The following is a 17,225-nucleotide window of genomic DNA, read 5'->3' as shown; positions in this document are numbered from 1 at the left end:
CTGTAGTATTTGATTTAACATTTCAAAACCGCTATTCTAAAATTGTAATTAAAGACCTTTGACCTAGTGACCCCATGGATGTTCTTTTCTTTATAAGTAAATGTATGCCAAGTGAGATAGCATCTGAAAAAAACCATTGTATAAAGCATTAGTTGTAGTTGAATCAACTACAGTTATAGACAAAGGAAGATAACTTATTTCCAAGTTGACTTTAACAATGACATCATTGATTTTTTTAGAACAGATTATAGATTCCTTGCACGTTGTAAAAGTTATATAATTTTCTTGATAAGTATAACATAAATTTGTGACTTAAATATCTGAGTTTATATTTCATAAAAAAAATTTTGGAAATGTTCCTGGATAGGATCTATAGAATGTTATGATCAATGCACTATTTTGTGCATCTCACAGGAAGTGATAAACCTTTCAAGAGAGATTTAGATATCAAGTCAGTTCCAAAGGGTTTTACTTGCAATTCATGCAATCTTTATCTAAAAAAATAAATGTAAAGTATAAACCCCTCTGGTGTGGGTTATAATTCAATTACATACCAGTTACCTGTATAGTTTCTATATAAATTCACATTTTGAGTCAAGTATCCATTTGGTTCCAATAAAGTAACCTTGTTTTCCCTATTTTGAAACACATGTTCATCCAATAAACAAAAATATTACCTTGCTTTCCCCAGATGGTATCTCTTGTCCATTCAGTTCCAATAAAATTTTCATTGCATTGTTAGAAACATGTTTTTGTAAATCATCTCTAAATTTCCAAATAAACTGGCTTTGCTCCTGAAATATTATATAAAATAATTTTATCTACAAATGACTAAATTAGTTTGCATTTAAAAACTGGAGTTCATCTACTAAACCTGAACCAATATGTCTGTCTACAAAACTCCTTTTTTCATTTTTTTATTGAGATGATGTATATAGATATTTTCCAGCTTTAATATCATTCTGTTTGACCCTCACTATGAACAGAATTAAGTGAAGGGTCTTTCCAAAATAGTTGTTTTAGAAATAAATATCCATATAGTTTAAACATGAGATATTTTTGTAAACTGGTAAATAATATCAATTAAAGTAAAACCTTGAGTTGTTTTTCTTCCTCAGATTCTTCTTTTGTTTTCTTTGATTTCTTCTGAGAAGGTCCTGCAGCATCCCCACCTTTTCTCTTCTTACTGAAAAGGAAAAATTTATAAAAAGTTTATAAAATTATTATCTGAATGTAAACACTGCCAACAAATGGTGGAACTTTGTTTTGTTTTTTTGTAGTGTAGTTTTTAGTTTGTTTGATCTATCATGAAAGTACAAAGTGAAACATACAATTTAAACAAAGCTAGAATTACAATATATGTTAGAAACATTTGAGAACATATAATCAGGGAATTACTGTTTGAAAGTGTCCAGAAACACTCTGTTAGATATTGTATATTAGTTCATAAGAACTCACTAGAACTATTTACTTTTCTATCTATAACTATGCAGATATATTGGTCTGAAGATTTCACTAGAACTGTTTTTCTTCTTCAACTATGCCAATATATTGGTTTTAAGAGAAATTATTCAACACAAAATGATATATGAGAAAAATCTTGAGCAGATTTTGGGAATTTGTCTCTTAATTTATGTCTTGACGTCATAAAATTAACTGCAATGTTTACCTTTATTAAGAAATATTGATCATGAATGCATCATTATTCATGGAACACTTGTTTCAAATAAATTTGTTCTTTGTCAAAACCATTAATTTGAAAGCCTATAAATTATATGCATATCATAGGCATTTCTTCATACATTTATTGTTTTTAATATGAACTATTGTTCATTCCACATGGACATGAAGTAGATGAATAACAGTATTTTTTACCTTGTATCATAATTTTCTCTAATTTCTAGAAAAAAGAATCTCCCATATTTAGTACTTACCCTTTTTCTCCTTTACCAAGTTTTTTTATTAATTCTTCTTTGTCTTCTTTTCTTACATTGACCCATCCAACCATTCTAAAAATAGATTTGGTATTTTCATTTAAACACATACAGAATTATAAATCTAAATCATCAACATATATTGTATGATAATGTGGTTATAATAGCCTGGTAATAGATTACCTCTAAATTGACAAATCTAAATTGAACTTAAAATTCTATTGAAGGACGTATTTCCTTTAGATTAGATTGCGATCTTAAGGAAATGGTATACAGTAATTGGAATACCTGAGGTACAGAGTAATAAAATTATAATAAAATGCTGAAACATAGAGGGTCAGTAAAATCCATAAGAGATACGGCCTTCTGCATCACCACCTATGGATTTTACTAACTCTCTATGGACTCTGCCCAAAAGAAGATGGTACCTGTACTCATAATGACTTCATGGTTCAGCTAACAAGCAAGCAAACCAAAGACATTGCCTTTACCTACACACTCTTGAAAGTCATTTTGCTGTAATATAAGAACCTACTTTTCTGCATTCATTTCTTTGCCAAACTCCAGTTCATCTCTGTTTTCTACAAAACAATCTACATGATGCCACTGTTCCATTGGTCCATACATCTTGGCTCTCTGACTTTCATAATCCTTCTTGGAAATTCTTAATTCATCCTGCAAATTAAGCAAACTTGACCGTTTTTCTGTTGAATCTAGTCATTCACTTTTGATGTCAATAATAACTAACCATTATGATTTAAGAAAAGTGTACACATACATGTATAATAGTTAGAGGGGGTTAAATCACTGTAAATGACATAGAATATAAGCATTTTATGGGGAAAAGCATGGATGTGAAACTGAAAGTCTTATTTCTTGAGGTAAAATATTTAGCATAAAGGGCCAATCCTTGGTAAAATTAGTATAAGTTCAATCCTCCTGGAATTAGTTCTTATTAGACTGAATAATCCAGTGGAAATAGAATCTAAAGTCTACACAAAATGGTATTTTTCAAATAATCCTTTAGATTGACAATAAAAGACAGAGATCAAACTTTGGGTAGGACACAGGAAAAAGAAATTTTTATTTTGTCTTTCCCTTCACAACTTTTATATGTATATGGACGACTTGACAAAACTATAAATAGAACTTGCCTTTCCAATCTTTTCTTCACAGGTTCTACATTTACTTTGGTTGGATTTGGCATATCCTACTGTATAGTCTTTGTAATCACTGGTCATCTCTTCTCCTTCTCCCCCTCCTCCTCCTCCAGTACCTGGTCAAATAATAAATTATACATTGATTGACAGAGAGTTGTAACTGATCAAATAATAAATAATATGTAGATTGATAGAAAATACAGAAGTACCGGTACTAGAATTGATGCTTTAAACATTATTTTTGCAGTTTGTACCTAGAACATGAATTGAACCAAAAGAACAAGTGGTTTAAATACTAAATTGAGTCGCTTAAGACTAAGGGTGTTGTGTTTTTTTCACCAAATAAGGTATGTCTATTTGTTAGTTGACCTATGTTTTGTATCTTATATATATACATTCAGGGTAATATATGTAGAATACCACACAACTTGGGTCAATTTCCTTACTCCAATCAGATAGATTTTTTTAATACCATTGTGTGACATGATTATTGTGCTTTTGATATCATTTGTGAGGGTTTATGGTACAAAGTCACTGTATAAATAAACAAGAAGGTGTCCATAGTACATGGCTGTCCCACTCACAATATCATTTTCTCTGTTCAGTGGACCGTGAAATTGGAATCAACTCTAATTTGGCATTAAAATTTGAAAGATCATATCATAGATAACATGTGTGCTATCTTTTAAGTTGATAGATCATGATCAACTTCATCAAAAACTAGCATGACCAAAAATCTAAACCTGAAGCGGAACAGACAAATAAATGAACAGGTATTTTTATTCAGTGGACCATGAAATTGGGATTATAACTCTAATTTTGCATTTAAATTAGAACATGTAGAAAGATCATATCATATATACATAGGGTACATGTCTACTATGTTTCAAGTTGATTTGATTTCAACGTTATTAAAAACAACCTTGACCCTAAACTTACCTGAAGTGGGAAAGACTAACAAACAGCAGACTACACGAAATACGTCGGACCGTCGGACAAATCCGGTGAATAATGGATCGGTCTGGTAAAATTTTGTTGAATTCCGGTCCGAATGTCCGGTGTTTTTTTTCATGGAACATTCTAGCAAAATTGCCAAACGATCTCAAATTCATTTTCATCTTTATTATTCATCACAGCGATGTTTATTTTGTTCAACCGCTAGCTTTATGCCGAACATCGACAACCAGTAATGTGTAAATCCGGGTAAAAACATATCTGACTGTCAAAAACAACAATGGATGCCATCATTGGCACAACTGGAAATGTAAATAAAACCGGATCAGATTCTGGGAACGGATAAGGATAATTCCGGGTTTGCCGATTTAAATACAATAAATGAATAAAAATCCAAGCAGATCACAAAATTTAGCTATGAAATATAACCACAAGAATTGAAAACCAAAAGATATATGAAAAAGAAAGAAGAAACAGGAAATAATATTTTATACAGAAACTCTAAATTATGTTGAGTTCACAAACATTGTCAAAATCCAATAAAATGGGACATTACTCTTCACTGAAATGCATTCAAGCAATTGTGCACAACTTTCATAACAAGATCCCCTCTTGTTACATTATTTTGTTTTAATTTGTGCATTTTGGGGAGGAGTAGGGCACAACAAAGTCATATGTTTGTTGTTTTTTTTTGGATAATATACAATTAGATGTAAAAAAAAAACTGGTCTGGTAAAATTTCATTCGGTCTGGTAAAGCTAGGATGCTTACCAGACCGAATGTCCTGTAAAAATAAAATTCATTCGCGTAGTCTGAAACAGACAGGTGAACAGATCGAAAAAAAATTGATGCTACTTAAATTGTTAATGTTTAAATAGACTCTCCATCATATTTGTTTTCTAAACAAAGAAAAACTTTGAACAAACCTCCAATCTTTTCTTTGATTTTTTGCTGATCTTCCCAACGCAATGCATCAAACCCGCCAATTTGTGTATGGCTGGAACATTTAGCTCGCTTCCAAAAACAGGCATAATGAAACCAGTTAGGAATCTACATGTATAACAATAATTATTTTATACAGTTTTTATTAAAAGTAATTATAACAAATGTACCTGCATACAACTGCAATGTATGTACCTTGCACCATCCAGTTTTTAAATCAAGATAGTATTTTTGACAACATAGTTTTAGGAATGTGCTTGAAAACTTTAACCTATTAACAATGATTAGTCAGAATACAAATGTATTTAGTTTGCATTAACTTATTCTTTAAGATTAAAGGGCGGTGTTGAAAGGTTTCTGTAAAAAACAACATTTTAAAGATATTGTATATTTATCAAAAATTTGATCCATGAACTACTGAATTTTCAATAATCAATAAATCATTCTTTTATTATTGTTTTAATTACTTGAAACATCACTAGATTCAACTCAATCAACCGGAGTTGTATCTGAAATAAAATGTATATAAATTATGTCTACTTACTAAACATTACTATATTGTAATTCAATCTGCAAATATTGTCAAGCTAAACTACATGTACAACACTGTATAACTCACTATAGAGTACTATAAAATGTACTCACCTTGCCATCAAATACTGGAGACTGAAAAAGATTTTATTTAAAACATAAAAATACAGACATATATATAAAAATAAATATGGAAGTGTTTAACGACCTTGACTGGCTTTTCAGCCCTAATACGGTCAGAACAGACTTATATATAACATGTATAACACATAAATGGGTTGATTAGATAGTCTTGGTGATTATTGATCAAGTAAATTTTTATATATACTTTAAAGTGTAATTAATAGTGTTCTTCCGATGATCGGAATAAGTCGGAAATCAGTTGGTTGGGCCTGGCGAGGTTGATAATCGATTGAGATTTTGTTTGATCGATTGTCGTTAAAGTTTTCCGGACTTTTAGCTTATCAACTTCCAGTCCGTTTCCGGTTTGCATTTTATATGCGCAGCAAACAAATAATAACAAAAAATATCAGGATCGATGACAATAACAATGTCAAACATCCTATAATTAAAGACACAACCAATTTCCTTCTTTATAAACGTGACAAACGCATTGACTATAAAAATTTGCAGATTGATGGAATATTATTTAAAATTAATAACTTTTTATGAAATATATACTTTCTTTCAATACCGGTACTTGCAACTTGAGAGCATACATAAAATCATTCTGATTTTAGACAAAATTATTTCTTTGCTTCATTAGAACGTGTTGCAAATTGCCTTTTATTAATGTTTTATCAATTTGTAGCATCAAAAACGTCATATTCCTTTCCAAATTGCTTGCCAAACATCGTTTATTTTTGTAAATTTTCGGAAATTTGTCAGCCATATTGAAAAATATAAGAATCACGAATCGGATACGGTTCAACTATGTAAGAATTCTTCATTCTTGCAATTATAAGTTCAGACGCACGAATGACACAATTGACAGAAAAATAATGTTCACAAAAGTGAAAAAAAGCATTATACATGAATTAACAGACATTGGCTTAATCCCCTATGTTTACTGTATATATTATAATGCAAATGCATTGTTTTATTTTTTTCTGTTAATTTTAAATTTCTTAAAGTTAAAAACTTTATATATCTTTTCTTAATTAGAAGCATTCAAATGTTTATACAGCTATGTTATTGAAATTGTATTGTGAGTTACACAACTGAAATTTAGAAATGTTAGTGTCACTGTTGGTAATTAATGTTGTAATTATGAGATCAATATGAATCTTGATTCTTATTAATTATTGTTTTAACTGCTAAATAAATAGTTATCAAAGGTACCAGGATTATAATTTAGTACGACAGAATATGAAAAGGAAACAAAATCAAAGATCAAATATGAATATATTAACTCTGCAATGATAAGGAATATACACATTAGACATGTACAATGAGACTAAATGCATGATTTCATTTGAAAAAAAGGGCAAGTTATTATGATGCGATTATAACCGATAATCAGTTGGTAATTTCAACCGATTATCCAACACTAGTAATTAATATAACTTCTAAAAGCACATGTAAATTTGTGAGATTTTATTTTTTTCCCGAATGTTGTTGAATGATCTCCCCTTATGATTCTTACCCAATTTTCTTTATGTCATGCATGTATATATATATTGTACAAGTAATTTTTTGAATTGCCCCTGAAAAATTGGGCATGTTAGGGAGTAAAATCATGCCTCACAGATATTTTTCCTGCTTTTTAATATTTTTTTCTAATTACAGTTGAAACTATTATCTCAAGAACTTTACAAGTACTATTCATATGCTTAGTAACTTTGCAGACTTGTCTTCAATAAAATCAAGAGTATTTCTTCATGAGGCCAACATTAAAAATATCTTTGTTTCCCCTCTCCCGACTGAGGTTGTTAGGGTATGGGTAGGTAGGTAGGCAAATTATTTTATTTTATTCCTTGATATGGTTTTCTATATTGAATTTGTACAAAATTCAACAGGTAAGGCTCAAGTCAAGAAAAGTGGGGTATTCCCTGTATTCTAATTCAGTGTACACCACAGTTTTCTGGTGTTAAAAAAACCAGTATACAGGGACCTTCTTTTTTTTCCTATTCATTTAATTTAATGAAATCTACAAAAGCGCACATTCTACTCGTGATACTAATGCCTATTGATAGCAAGTGTTTTAGTTAAAAAATCAAGCTTATTTCAAGTCTAATTTGATGCATAACTCACAACAAAACAATTCCTTTGTTCACCAATTCATACCTTGATCATGAATTATGAGATGACAAAAAGATACATGTATGTTAATCACTTGGGAATTAAACTTCAATGAATAAAAATTTTCAATAGAAGTAAACATAATTCAGTTATGTTCAGTTACACATGGATCATGCAGCTTGGTCAATTGATTCCCAAACAAAGATTTGTATGTTTTTTTTTTCGAGTTCTAGAAGAAACAAGGCTTCCCTTTATATTCATGTTTTGTATTTCCTAAAATACTTTTAATAAGTATTTACGAATTCTACTGATGCAGGTATAACGTTAAAACATGTCCTTTTGTAATTTTCATGCCATAAATTGAAAAAGGAAATCCCATTTAAACTGGGTTTTTTTTACACCAGAAAACAGGGACGTTCCCTGAAAGCAGGGAATATATGTATCCCACATTTCCTGACTTGTGCTCAACCTGTTCAAAGACAAAGTAGATAGATTTTAAGGTTCCACTAAAGTCAAAATATAGGACACTATAGAAATATCTAAACTTTGCCTGTATTGTTCAACCTATATTGAATAAAGTCCTAAACTATGGGAACATATGTTCATTTAAACATACTCTACATATACACACTGTGAAAATAGTTTATAAACTTGAAATTTTTATGTTGCGGTTAAACCAGTTTTGGGGGTGAACACTAAATTTTCCAAAAAATCTGAAGGCCTATGAGATGACTTAATGTGTTAAAAATTGGTATAGACGAATACTGTTACGTGTAATGCAGTACAAGCTAGTGTTTATTTGTCAAATAAATATGGGTCAATGACATTTTTGTCCAATTTCTGTATTGTACCTTTGATATGCGTTCACTTAAATACATGAATTTAACTGAAACTCGTAAATCAATACATTTTCTTAAAAATCAACATTAGCTTGTACTGCATTATATGTTACAGTATTCATTCATACCAATTTTAAACAAATTAAGTCATTTCGAAAGCCTCCAGATTTTTTGGAAAATTTAGTGTTCACCCCCAAAACCGGTTTGGCCACAACATAAAAGCTTCAAGCTTATTTACAATTTTCACAGTGTGTATATGTTAAGTATGTTTAAATGAACATATGTTCTCATAGTTTAGGACTTTATTCATTATAGGTTGAAAAATACAGGCAAAGTTTATATGTTTATGAAGTGTCCTATATTTTGACTTTAGTGGAACCTTAAAGCACGAGTCAGACCATTTTTACTCAAAGTCTTTAAGATTTTATCCTTTAAACAGGAACAGAGGTTAGACACAAAGCAAATCAAGATGCACTCAGCGGATTGAAAGATGCTTCATTTTTTTTTTTTTTTTTTCAAAAAAAGATCACCCTTGCAAACAAACAAATCGTGTGGGAAAGCATTTTGTTTGTTTTCCTTGATTCCGAATCATGTAGACGCTTCAATGCAAAAATACCTTGATTTAAAACGCTCGTTGACTACAGCATCGAAAAGGTATCCCCAAAACCCAACGATCGTTGACTTCAGCATCGGAAAGATATCACCAATAACCAACATAGCAAAAAACAAAATAGTGGACAAGAATGGCCAATAAAATTTTTCGGGTAGCGGTGATTTTACTGGGTCGGTCGTGTGAGGGGAAACAAACAATATTTTATTTTTGGCCTGACACAGTCTAGGGTCATGTTTTATTAAATCTTATACATCTGAGAAATTTGTAAAAATAAATACTGTTAAAATTGCTGATAAACTGTTTGTGAGGCATAATTAAAACTATCCAATACTGATTGAAAATAGTGATTATTAATAAAAACTGTCAGCTCTGATTTCCTTAAGCAATTTTTGCACACCAAAATCACACCAGTAACAATGAATCTATTTAAAACTCAAAATAAGAGTGTTCCTTCTGAATTGAATTGAGTTTCTACACAAAAATATAATGGAACATTATTATGAGAATGCTCTTTTTCAGACAAGTCTCAAAGATATGGTGGTAAAGGATGATTTTCGTGCCACACTTTCTGCCTTTTTATTCACGTGTTTTAGTGTTTTGTCGTTTTATTTCTGGTTTTCTCGTGTTTGGTGTGCGGTTTATTTTCTTTGTTTCGTGTCGGTACTCTTAATTTTTCTTGCTTGTCCCTCATTTGATTAATCAAAGAGCTGAAAGCTCTGAGGAAAACTGACGCCACTGTCTTTAATATTGAGATATTTTTTATGCAAGTCTTGATTTTCACATACCATAATTAGTTGAACATTGCAACATGCTTCGTAAGCATATAATTGATATCGTATATGTGTGTGTGAAGTGAAGTGAGGATGACAACTGGCTTGTTTTTATTTAGTACAAATGAATAGCCTCAATAGGTCAAGACTACCTGAATGATCTACAATATCCATTGACTACTTGCTGTTTTTTTTTTGACAAATAAATACCGTAGAAAGGCTTGTATAGTTCGCACTGGTACATAGTCCGAACCCCCTTCTCTCCACGAAATTTTAGGTAAAAAAACTTTTTGTAACTGCCAGAAAAGGTCTAATGAAAAACTGTAAATTCAAATCCTGTGCGATCGTTTGCGGTATTTTGTAGGGAAAACCTGTATTCCATCAACAAACAGAAGCTGAAACTGCTTTTAATTGATTCTAGAACGCTTCATGATTGTTAAAATAAGTTTAATTCACTTAAAAAAACAATTTAGAAACTTGTGTATGTTTAAACAGGAAGTTTGAAAAGCATGTGTAAAAGAAGAAACTAGATATCATTGAGATGGGAGCCATCTCTGTGGGCCCCGCTGTGAATAATGTGCATTAAAAAATTGTATCTTTACCATAGGACATGGGTTTGTCAACTGAAATCAAAGTTTTTGACCTTGACCTTTGACCTAGGAAGTTGTAAATAAATTATGACACACCCTTTGGTGTTGGTTTATAAACATGTCAAGTATAAACTTTGAAATGATAACGGTTCTCAAGATATAGAGCGGACACGATCTTTACCATAGGACATGGGGTTGTCAACTGAAACCAAAGTTTTTGACCTTGACCTTTGACCTAGGAAGTTGCACATAAATTATGACACACCCTTTGGTGTTGGTTTATATACATGTCAAGTATAAACTTTGAAATGATAACGGTTCTCAAGATATAGAGCGGACACGATCTTTCCCATAGGACATGGGGTTGTCAACTGAAACCAAAGTTTTTGACATTGACCTTTGACCTAGGAAGTTGCACATAAATTATGACACACCCTTTGGTGTTGGTTTATATACATGTCAAGTATAAACTTTGAAATGATAACGGTTCTCAAGATATAGAGCGGACACAATCTTTACCATAGGACATGGGGTTGTCAACTGAAACCAAAGTTTTTGACCTTGACCTTTGACCTAGGAAGTTGCACATAAATTATGACACACCCTTTGGTGTTGGTTTATATACATGTCAAGTATAAACTTTGAAATGATAACGGTTCTCAAGATATAGAGCGGACACGATCTTTACCATAGGACATGGGGTTGTCAACTGAAACCAAAGTTTTTGACATTGACCTTTGACCTAGGAAGTTGCACATAAATTATGACACACCCTTTGGTGTTGGTTTATATACATGTCAAGTATAAACTTTGAAATGATAACGGTTCTCAAGATATAGAGCGGACACAATCTTTACCATAGGACATGAGGTTGTCAACTGAAACCAAAGTTTTTGACCTTGAACTTTGCCCTAGGCAGTCGTTCATAAATTATGACACACCCTCTGGTGTTGGTTCATATACATGTCAAGTATAAACTTTGAAATCATAACAGTTCTCAAGATATAGAGCGGACACGATCTTCACCACAGGACACAGGGTTGTCAACTGAAACCAAAGTTTTTTTACCTTGACCTTTGACCTAGGAAGTTGTACATACATCATGACACGCCCTCTGGTGGTGGTTAATAAACATGTAAAGTATAAAGTATGAAATCATAATGGTTCTCTAGATATGGAGCGGATACAAAGTGTTACGGACGGACGGACGGACAGACGGACGGACGGACGGACAGACAGACGGACGGACGGACGGACGGACAGACTGATCACTATAGGGCGACCCGCCTTTGGCGGAGCCCTAATTAACTGGTGAGAGTCAAAATCCGTACATGACAGATATCACTATAATACGACTTTGAAATTAAAACACTTCCATCCTTTTGTAAAACATTCTTAAATATACCTATCATATTAATGTTTAAAGGGTCTTAAGCAAATACAAACCATATTAGTCAGTATGAAACACAAAAACATAATGAACAATAACCGATTACGTTTTGCAGTTTACAAATTCTAAGTTGGTTTACGGTTGTCTTTTTTACTATATTTGTATCATTTCAATCAAGCAGATACTAGTTTATTTCAACCAATGCATTGAAAAGAAACGAGAAATTTGTAATGAAAGGTTTTGTTTTTATATTTTTCACTTTTAATTTGATATTGAATAGAAATAACTTATTACTATGGATGAGTTAAAATTATTAGTTCGAAAAATGATGAGAGCGCCCTCTACAATATCAATTACAAAGATGGAGGAACGTAAACACCACCTCACCACGAAATTGAACTTCTCTTATTTCTTGCTTGTTGTACTCTATAGTCCGCAGCCCCTCTGGGGGGTCCAATTTTGGAGAATAACATGGCAGACTATACAAGTCTATCTATGAACAGGTCAACATTTTTTTTTGTAAATAAAATAAAGTATGTAAACTGGTTCCCTTCTGACTACTACACTTTGTTCGAGTGTAGCGTAATACAAGCAGATTCCAGTTAGTATGTAAAATAGTATATATGAAACCGAGTGCGGTAGGCGGAAATATAATCAACTTCCTTTAGATCTGGTCAATTGTATCGGAAACATGCTGCTGATAGCGTCATTTTCCAAAAAATAAACCGGGAAAATCTTAAAGTCAGTCAGGAGAATTTTTAAATTATGTGTTCCCAGAAAATTTTAATTAGCTATCAATTTAATTATTATGAATAATATTTTTTTTTCAAATCAGTTGTAACTAGCGAACCCTAAACGGTGCGGACTGCAGGGTCATCATGTCCATTATAAATGACTACCTGATCTCAAGGAACGGCTGATTTATTTCTTGTGCTTCTATTTTTCCGATTTTTATTTCACGTGTTTCCGTGTTCAGGGCCCCCCTTTACCACCCTCATAGATCAGAGGAAGATATAAGTGATGATTTTTTTAACATCTATTGTTAATAAACAAGAGTGCACACACAGAAATGTCTCGCCTTCTTTACTAATCATTGATATTATGTTGATAGTCCTAAATCTAAAGCTTTATTACGACTGTCACATAGACTTAACATGAATCATGAAAATGAGGTCAAGGTCAGTTGAACCATATGCCAGGCAGACATGTACAGCTAACAATGCTTCCATACAACAAATATAGTTGACCTATTGCTTATAGTTTTTAAGAAAATAGACCAAAACACATAAACTTAACACTGAGCAATGAACCTTGAAAACCAGGTCAAGGTCAAATAAAACCTGCACGACTGACATATAGATCATAAAATATTTCCATACACAAAATATAGTTGACCTATGACATATAGTATTAGATAAAAAGACCAAAACTCAAAAACTTAACTTTGACCACTGAACCATGAAAATGAGGTCAAGGTCAGATGACATCTGCCCGCTAGACATGTACACCTTACAATCATTCCATACAACAAATATAGTAAACCTATTGCATAAAGTATGAGAAAAACAGACCAAAACACAAAAACTTAACTATAACCACTGAACCATGAAATTGAGGTCAAGGTCAGATGACACCTGCCAGTTGGACATGTACACCTTACAGTCCTTCCATACACCGAATATACTAGACCTATTGCTTATAGTATCTGAGATATGGACTTGACCACCAAAACTTAACCTTGTTCACTGATCCATGAAATGAGGTTGAGGTCAAGTGAAAACTGTCTGACGGGCATGAGGACCTTGCAAGGTACGCACATACTAAATATAGTTATCCTATTACTTACAGTAAGAGAGAATTTAACATTGCAAAAAATCTGAACTTTTTTTTCAAGTGGTCACTGAACCATGAAAATGAGGTCAAGGACAATGGACATGTGACTGACGGAAACTTCGTAACATGAGGCATCTATATACAAAATATGAAGCATCCAGGTCTTCCACCTTCTAAAATATATAGCTTATAAGAAGTGAGCTAACACGGCCGCCGCCGCCGGATCACTATCCCTATGTCGAGCTTTCTGCAACAAAAGTTGCAGGCTCGACAACAATAAAACTTAAATTGCACAATACCCTATAGTTTAGTAAATAGAACATTTTTTCCAAAGAACCTTATTTTTTATTTTGGTAAAAGAATTAGTAGTCCAGAAAATTGTTAACTTCCGTTCGCTTGTCACATCTCTGTAAATCGGAATTTTTGCACAATTGTACATGTTGTAGATGTTTGTAGTTTCAAGTTAAAAAAAGTAATTCAAAAAATTAGTTTATAGTAGTGACAAGTGTCTCTTATTTGATGAATATTTAAAAAGATGTGTACACCGTTTGTTCTCTGGGTAGATCAGCCAGGGTAAATTCTGACAATTTCTGGGTGTAAACAAATATATATTTATCAGCTATACCTGAACCATTACTGCAAGTCTTAAAGACTCCTGACTGATTGTTGCTTTGCAGCCTTTGCATGCCGCTCTTCCACTTTTTGCATATTCTGCTTTGAAATCGCTCATTCTTTCAGCATTTGTTTACAGTTTCCCACACGTTTTGCTTTTGCTGAGCGTTGCATTAAAAAAATAACTAAAAACCGCAAAGCACTTCATAAGTTCGATTCAAATATATACTGTATATGACACTCTCTGGTAATCTTTGATATCACAGTAAGATGGAAATGATAATTTGTAGAAAAAAGTATATATTCAAAAGGGAAAATGGTATGCCTACTATTCATTAACAACCTTATTTATGTTTGTTTCTTGTGGTTTTCAACTATACACAGCTTTCCCGCCAAAAAAAATAAATCTTAAAAGCTTACCGGTTTTGGAAAGGAAAGAAAAACGGGTCTTCTTGCAGAGACATATAATACAGATATATGTATTATATGTCTCTGTTCTTACTATATATCTCACTCCAAATATCAAGAATTGAAGGACAACTTAATCTGCAATAACTAATTCATTATAACTCTTTAATGTGAATTTGGATACCCTGTTAAGCCTGCACAGATCATAAGAAGAATTTCAAATTCTCTGGCACAGTCCCTTGATGATCCGGCTTGCTGGCTGGACACAGAATCTACTATGATAATCTTAAAAATATGTTTTTAAAATATATTTTAAATAATTAAGAAGTTTGACTTATCTGCATTGAGTACAAGTAGGGACTTCCCTTTAAGCACCGACTCTTGGTGCTTTCTGCAGATAAGTCATATCAAATATCCTTTATTAAATATACTTGTTATTTGCAGTATACCTCATAGTCAAATGTGCAAGTGCTTAATTGTTATTTTTTTTTTTTTTTTTTTGTATTTTTTATTTTGAGATTTCTCCGCACAAACTACTAATGCCTCATGTTTGTCTTTTCAAAGTGAAAATACACTTACCGGGTGCACTTGAGTCAATGTCAACATAGTATTCATTGAATAATAATACATTGCTACTATTTTGTTGAGTGTATTTTCTGTGTTATATTATTTTTATAACACCTTTTACACATCTTTTATTATTTGTTATTTGCATATGTTATTGTTTATACTTATATTGTCTGTATGATATGCCCTCCTGGGACCCTAATTTGGTAAATAAAAATATTCTATTCTATTCTATTCTATTCTAGTCTATTCTATTCTAATTCTAATTCTAATTCTAATTCTAATTCTAATTCTATTCTATTCTATTCTATTCTATTCTATAGTCGTGCCATTCTATTTAGGGACGACATCAAAAGATCGATGTAGGATAAAAAACTTAAATCGTATAGTTTGGGGGTGGGGGGTCAACATTGCTGCAAGTTTTGTTAATCTAAAATACATTTTACATATATCCCTATTGGTCAATCAATTTTTCCCAAATTAAGTTAAGAGGGGGGTGTGGGGGTCAGTGAAAAAAACTATGTGAATTAAGTTTTTGATCCTTCATTGAACTTTTGATGTCGTCCCTTAATAGCTCCGTTTTCCGATCTGAGATGTTTGGACTTTGTTATTATAAGTTTACATTTAAAAAGAATAACGTATGAGCTACGGAATTCGGTATAAGGGTATATGTAAAGTAAAATACTGTCGTATGAAATATTGTCCATTGCACCAGGAGTGACTATATTTATATTCATTTGGGACTTCAGTCATGACTATGTATCTAAAACATAGATGTAATACCCATCTATGGTATCATGAAATATTTTCCTCATCTATGAAACTATCTCCAGAGAAGGACATCTTCATCGATTCATTGTGAAATTCTGTCTGTTTAAAGACAATATTTCACAGATGAATGATTTGTAAAATGAGAATATATTTTACAGTCAGATTGTCATGGAATGAATTTTGTCTCATGAAGGACGGGAAATGAAATACAAGTATTGGAAAACGATATTCCAATTATTCTTCTACCTCCAAAACGCATACAAAATATCCGTCAATCTAGTTTATAGAAATACTGGATGTATATTCAATTTTAGATTTTTAGAACATAGTCATTACTCATGTTACTCACGGGGCGCTGAATGGGAATCTTGTGGTTTTGTTAAAAATTCAATTGAATTCTGTCATAACAAAATCATTTTTGTCTTACAAAACTATGTGAATAAACTCATCATAGATACCAGGACTAAATTTTGTATATACGCCAGACGCGCGTTTCGTCTACAAAAGACTCATAAGTGACGCTCGAATTCAAAAAAGTTAAAAAGGCCAAATAAAGTACGAACAGACTTGTTTTATGAGAACTTCAATTTTGTGATGACAAAATTCATTTTTGTAGACAAAATTCATTACAAAAATCTTTTTTGTCATGACAAAATTCAATTTTGTAAAAGGTATGCAAGTATAAACTTATTTGCATACAAAATTGACTTTTGTGACAAAAATGAATTTACAAAATTATTTTTGTATAGACAAAATTGACTTTTGTGACAAAATTGACTTGTGACACAAAATTGACTTTTGTGACACAAAGTTGACTCGTGTGGCACAACATTGATTTTTGTGTTAAATTTTCACTTCTGTTTAACAAAACTCAATTTTGTCTACACAAAAAAAAACCACAAAATTGAATTTTGTAACAAAATGTCAGTTTTGTAAGCAAATTAGTTCACAGACTAAACTAATTTGCATACAAAATTGACTTTTGTCGCCCAATTTTCAAATTAGGTAACAAAATGGTTTTGAAGTTTAATCTGAGTTACAAAAATGAATTTTGTCATGACAAAAGTAGC

At 31.9% G+C, this 17,225-nt stretch overlaps 1 protein-coding gene across 1 annotated transcript in view; it reads right to left on the bottom strand.

Moving 5' to 3' along the window:
* LOC143067113 (poly [ADP-ribose] polymerase 1-like) overlaps window positions 1-14,756 on the bottom strand; it is a 49,818-nt gene extending 35,062 nt beyond the window's left edge. Inside the window, exons 1-8 of the mRNA XM_076240160.1 lie at window positions 14,423-14,756; window positions 5,636-5,656; window positions 4,975-5,098; window positions 3,089-3,210; window positions 2,470-2,609; window positions 1,935-2,009; window positions 1,096-1,186; window positions 678-794 (exon numbers count right to left, since the gene is read on the bottom strand). Of these exons, the coding sequence (XP_076096275.1) occupies window positions 678-794; window positions 1,096-1,186; window positions 1,935-2,009; window positions 2,470-2,609; window positions 3,089-3,210; window positions 4,975-5,098; window positions 5,636-5,656; window positions 14,423-14,527 (795 nt within the window). The 5' untranslated portion in view covers window positions 14,528-14,756. The remainder of the gene's footprint in view (window positions 1-677; window positions 795-1,095; window positions 1,187-1,934; window positions 2,010-2,469; window positions 2,610-3,088; window positions 3,211-4,974; window positions 5,099-5,635; window positions 5,657-14,422) is intronic.
* Window positions 14,757-17,225: the final 2,469 nt, after the last annotated feature.

Source organism: Mytilus galloprovincialis, chromosome 3, assembly GCF_965363235.1.
Source record: "Mytilus galloprovincialis chromosome 3, xbMytGall1.hap1.1, whole genome shotgun sequence".
NCBI lineage: Eukaryota > Metazoa > Mollusca > Bivalvia > Mytilida > Mytilidae > Mytilus > Mytilus galloprovincialis.
This window is presented reverse-complemented; position numbering and strand designations above follow the sequence as displayed.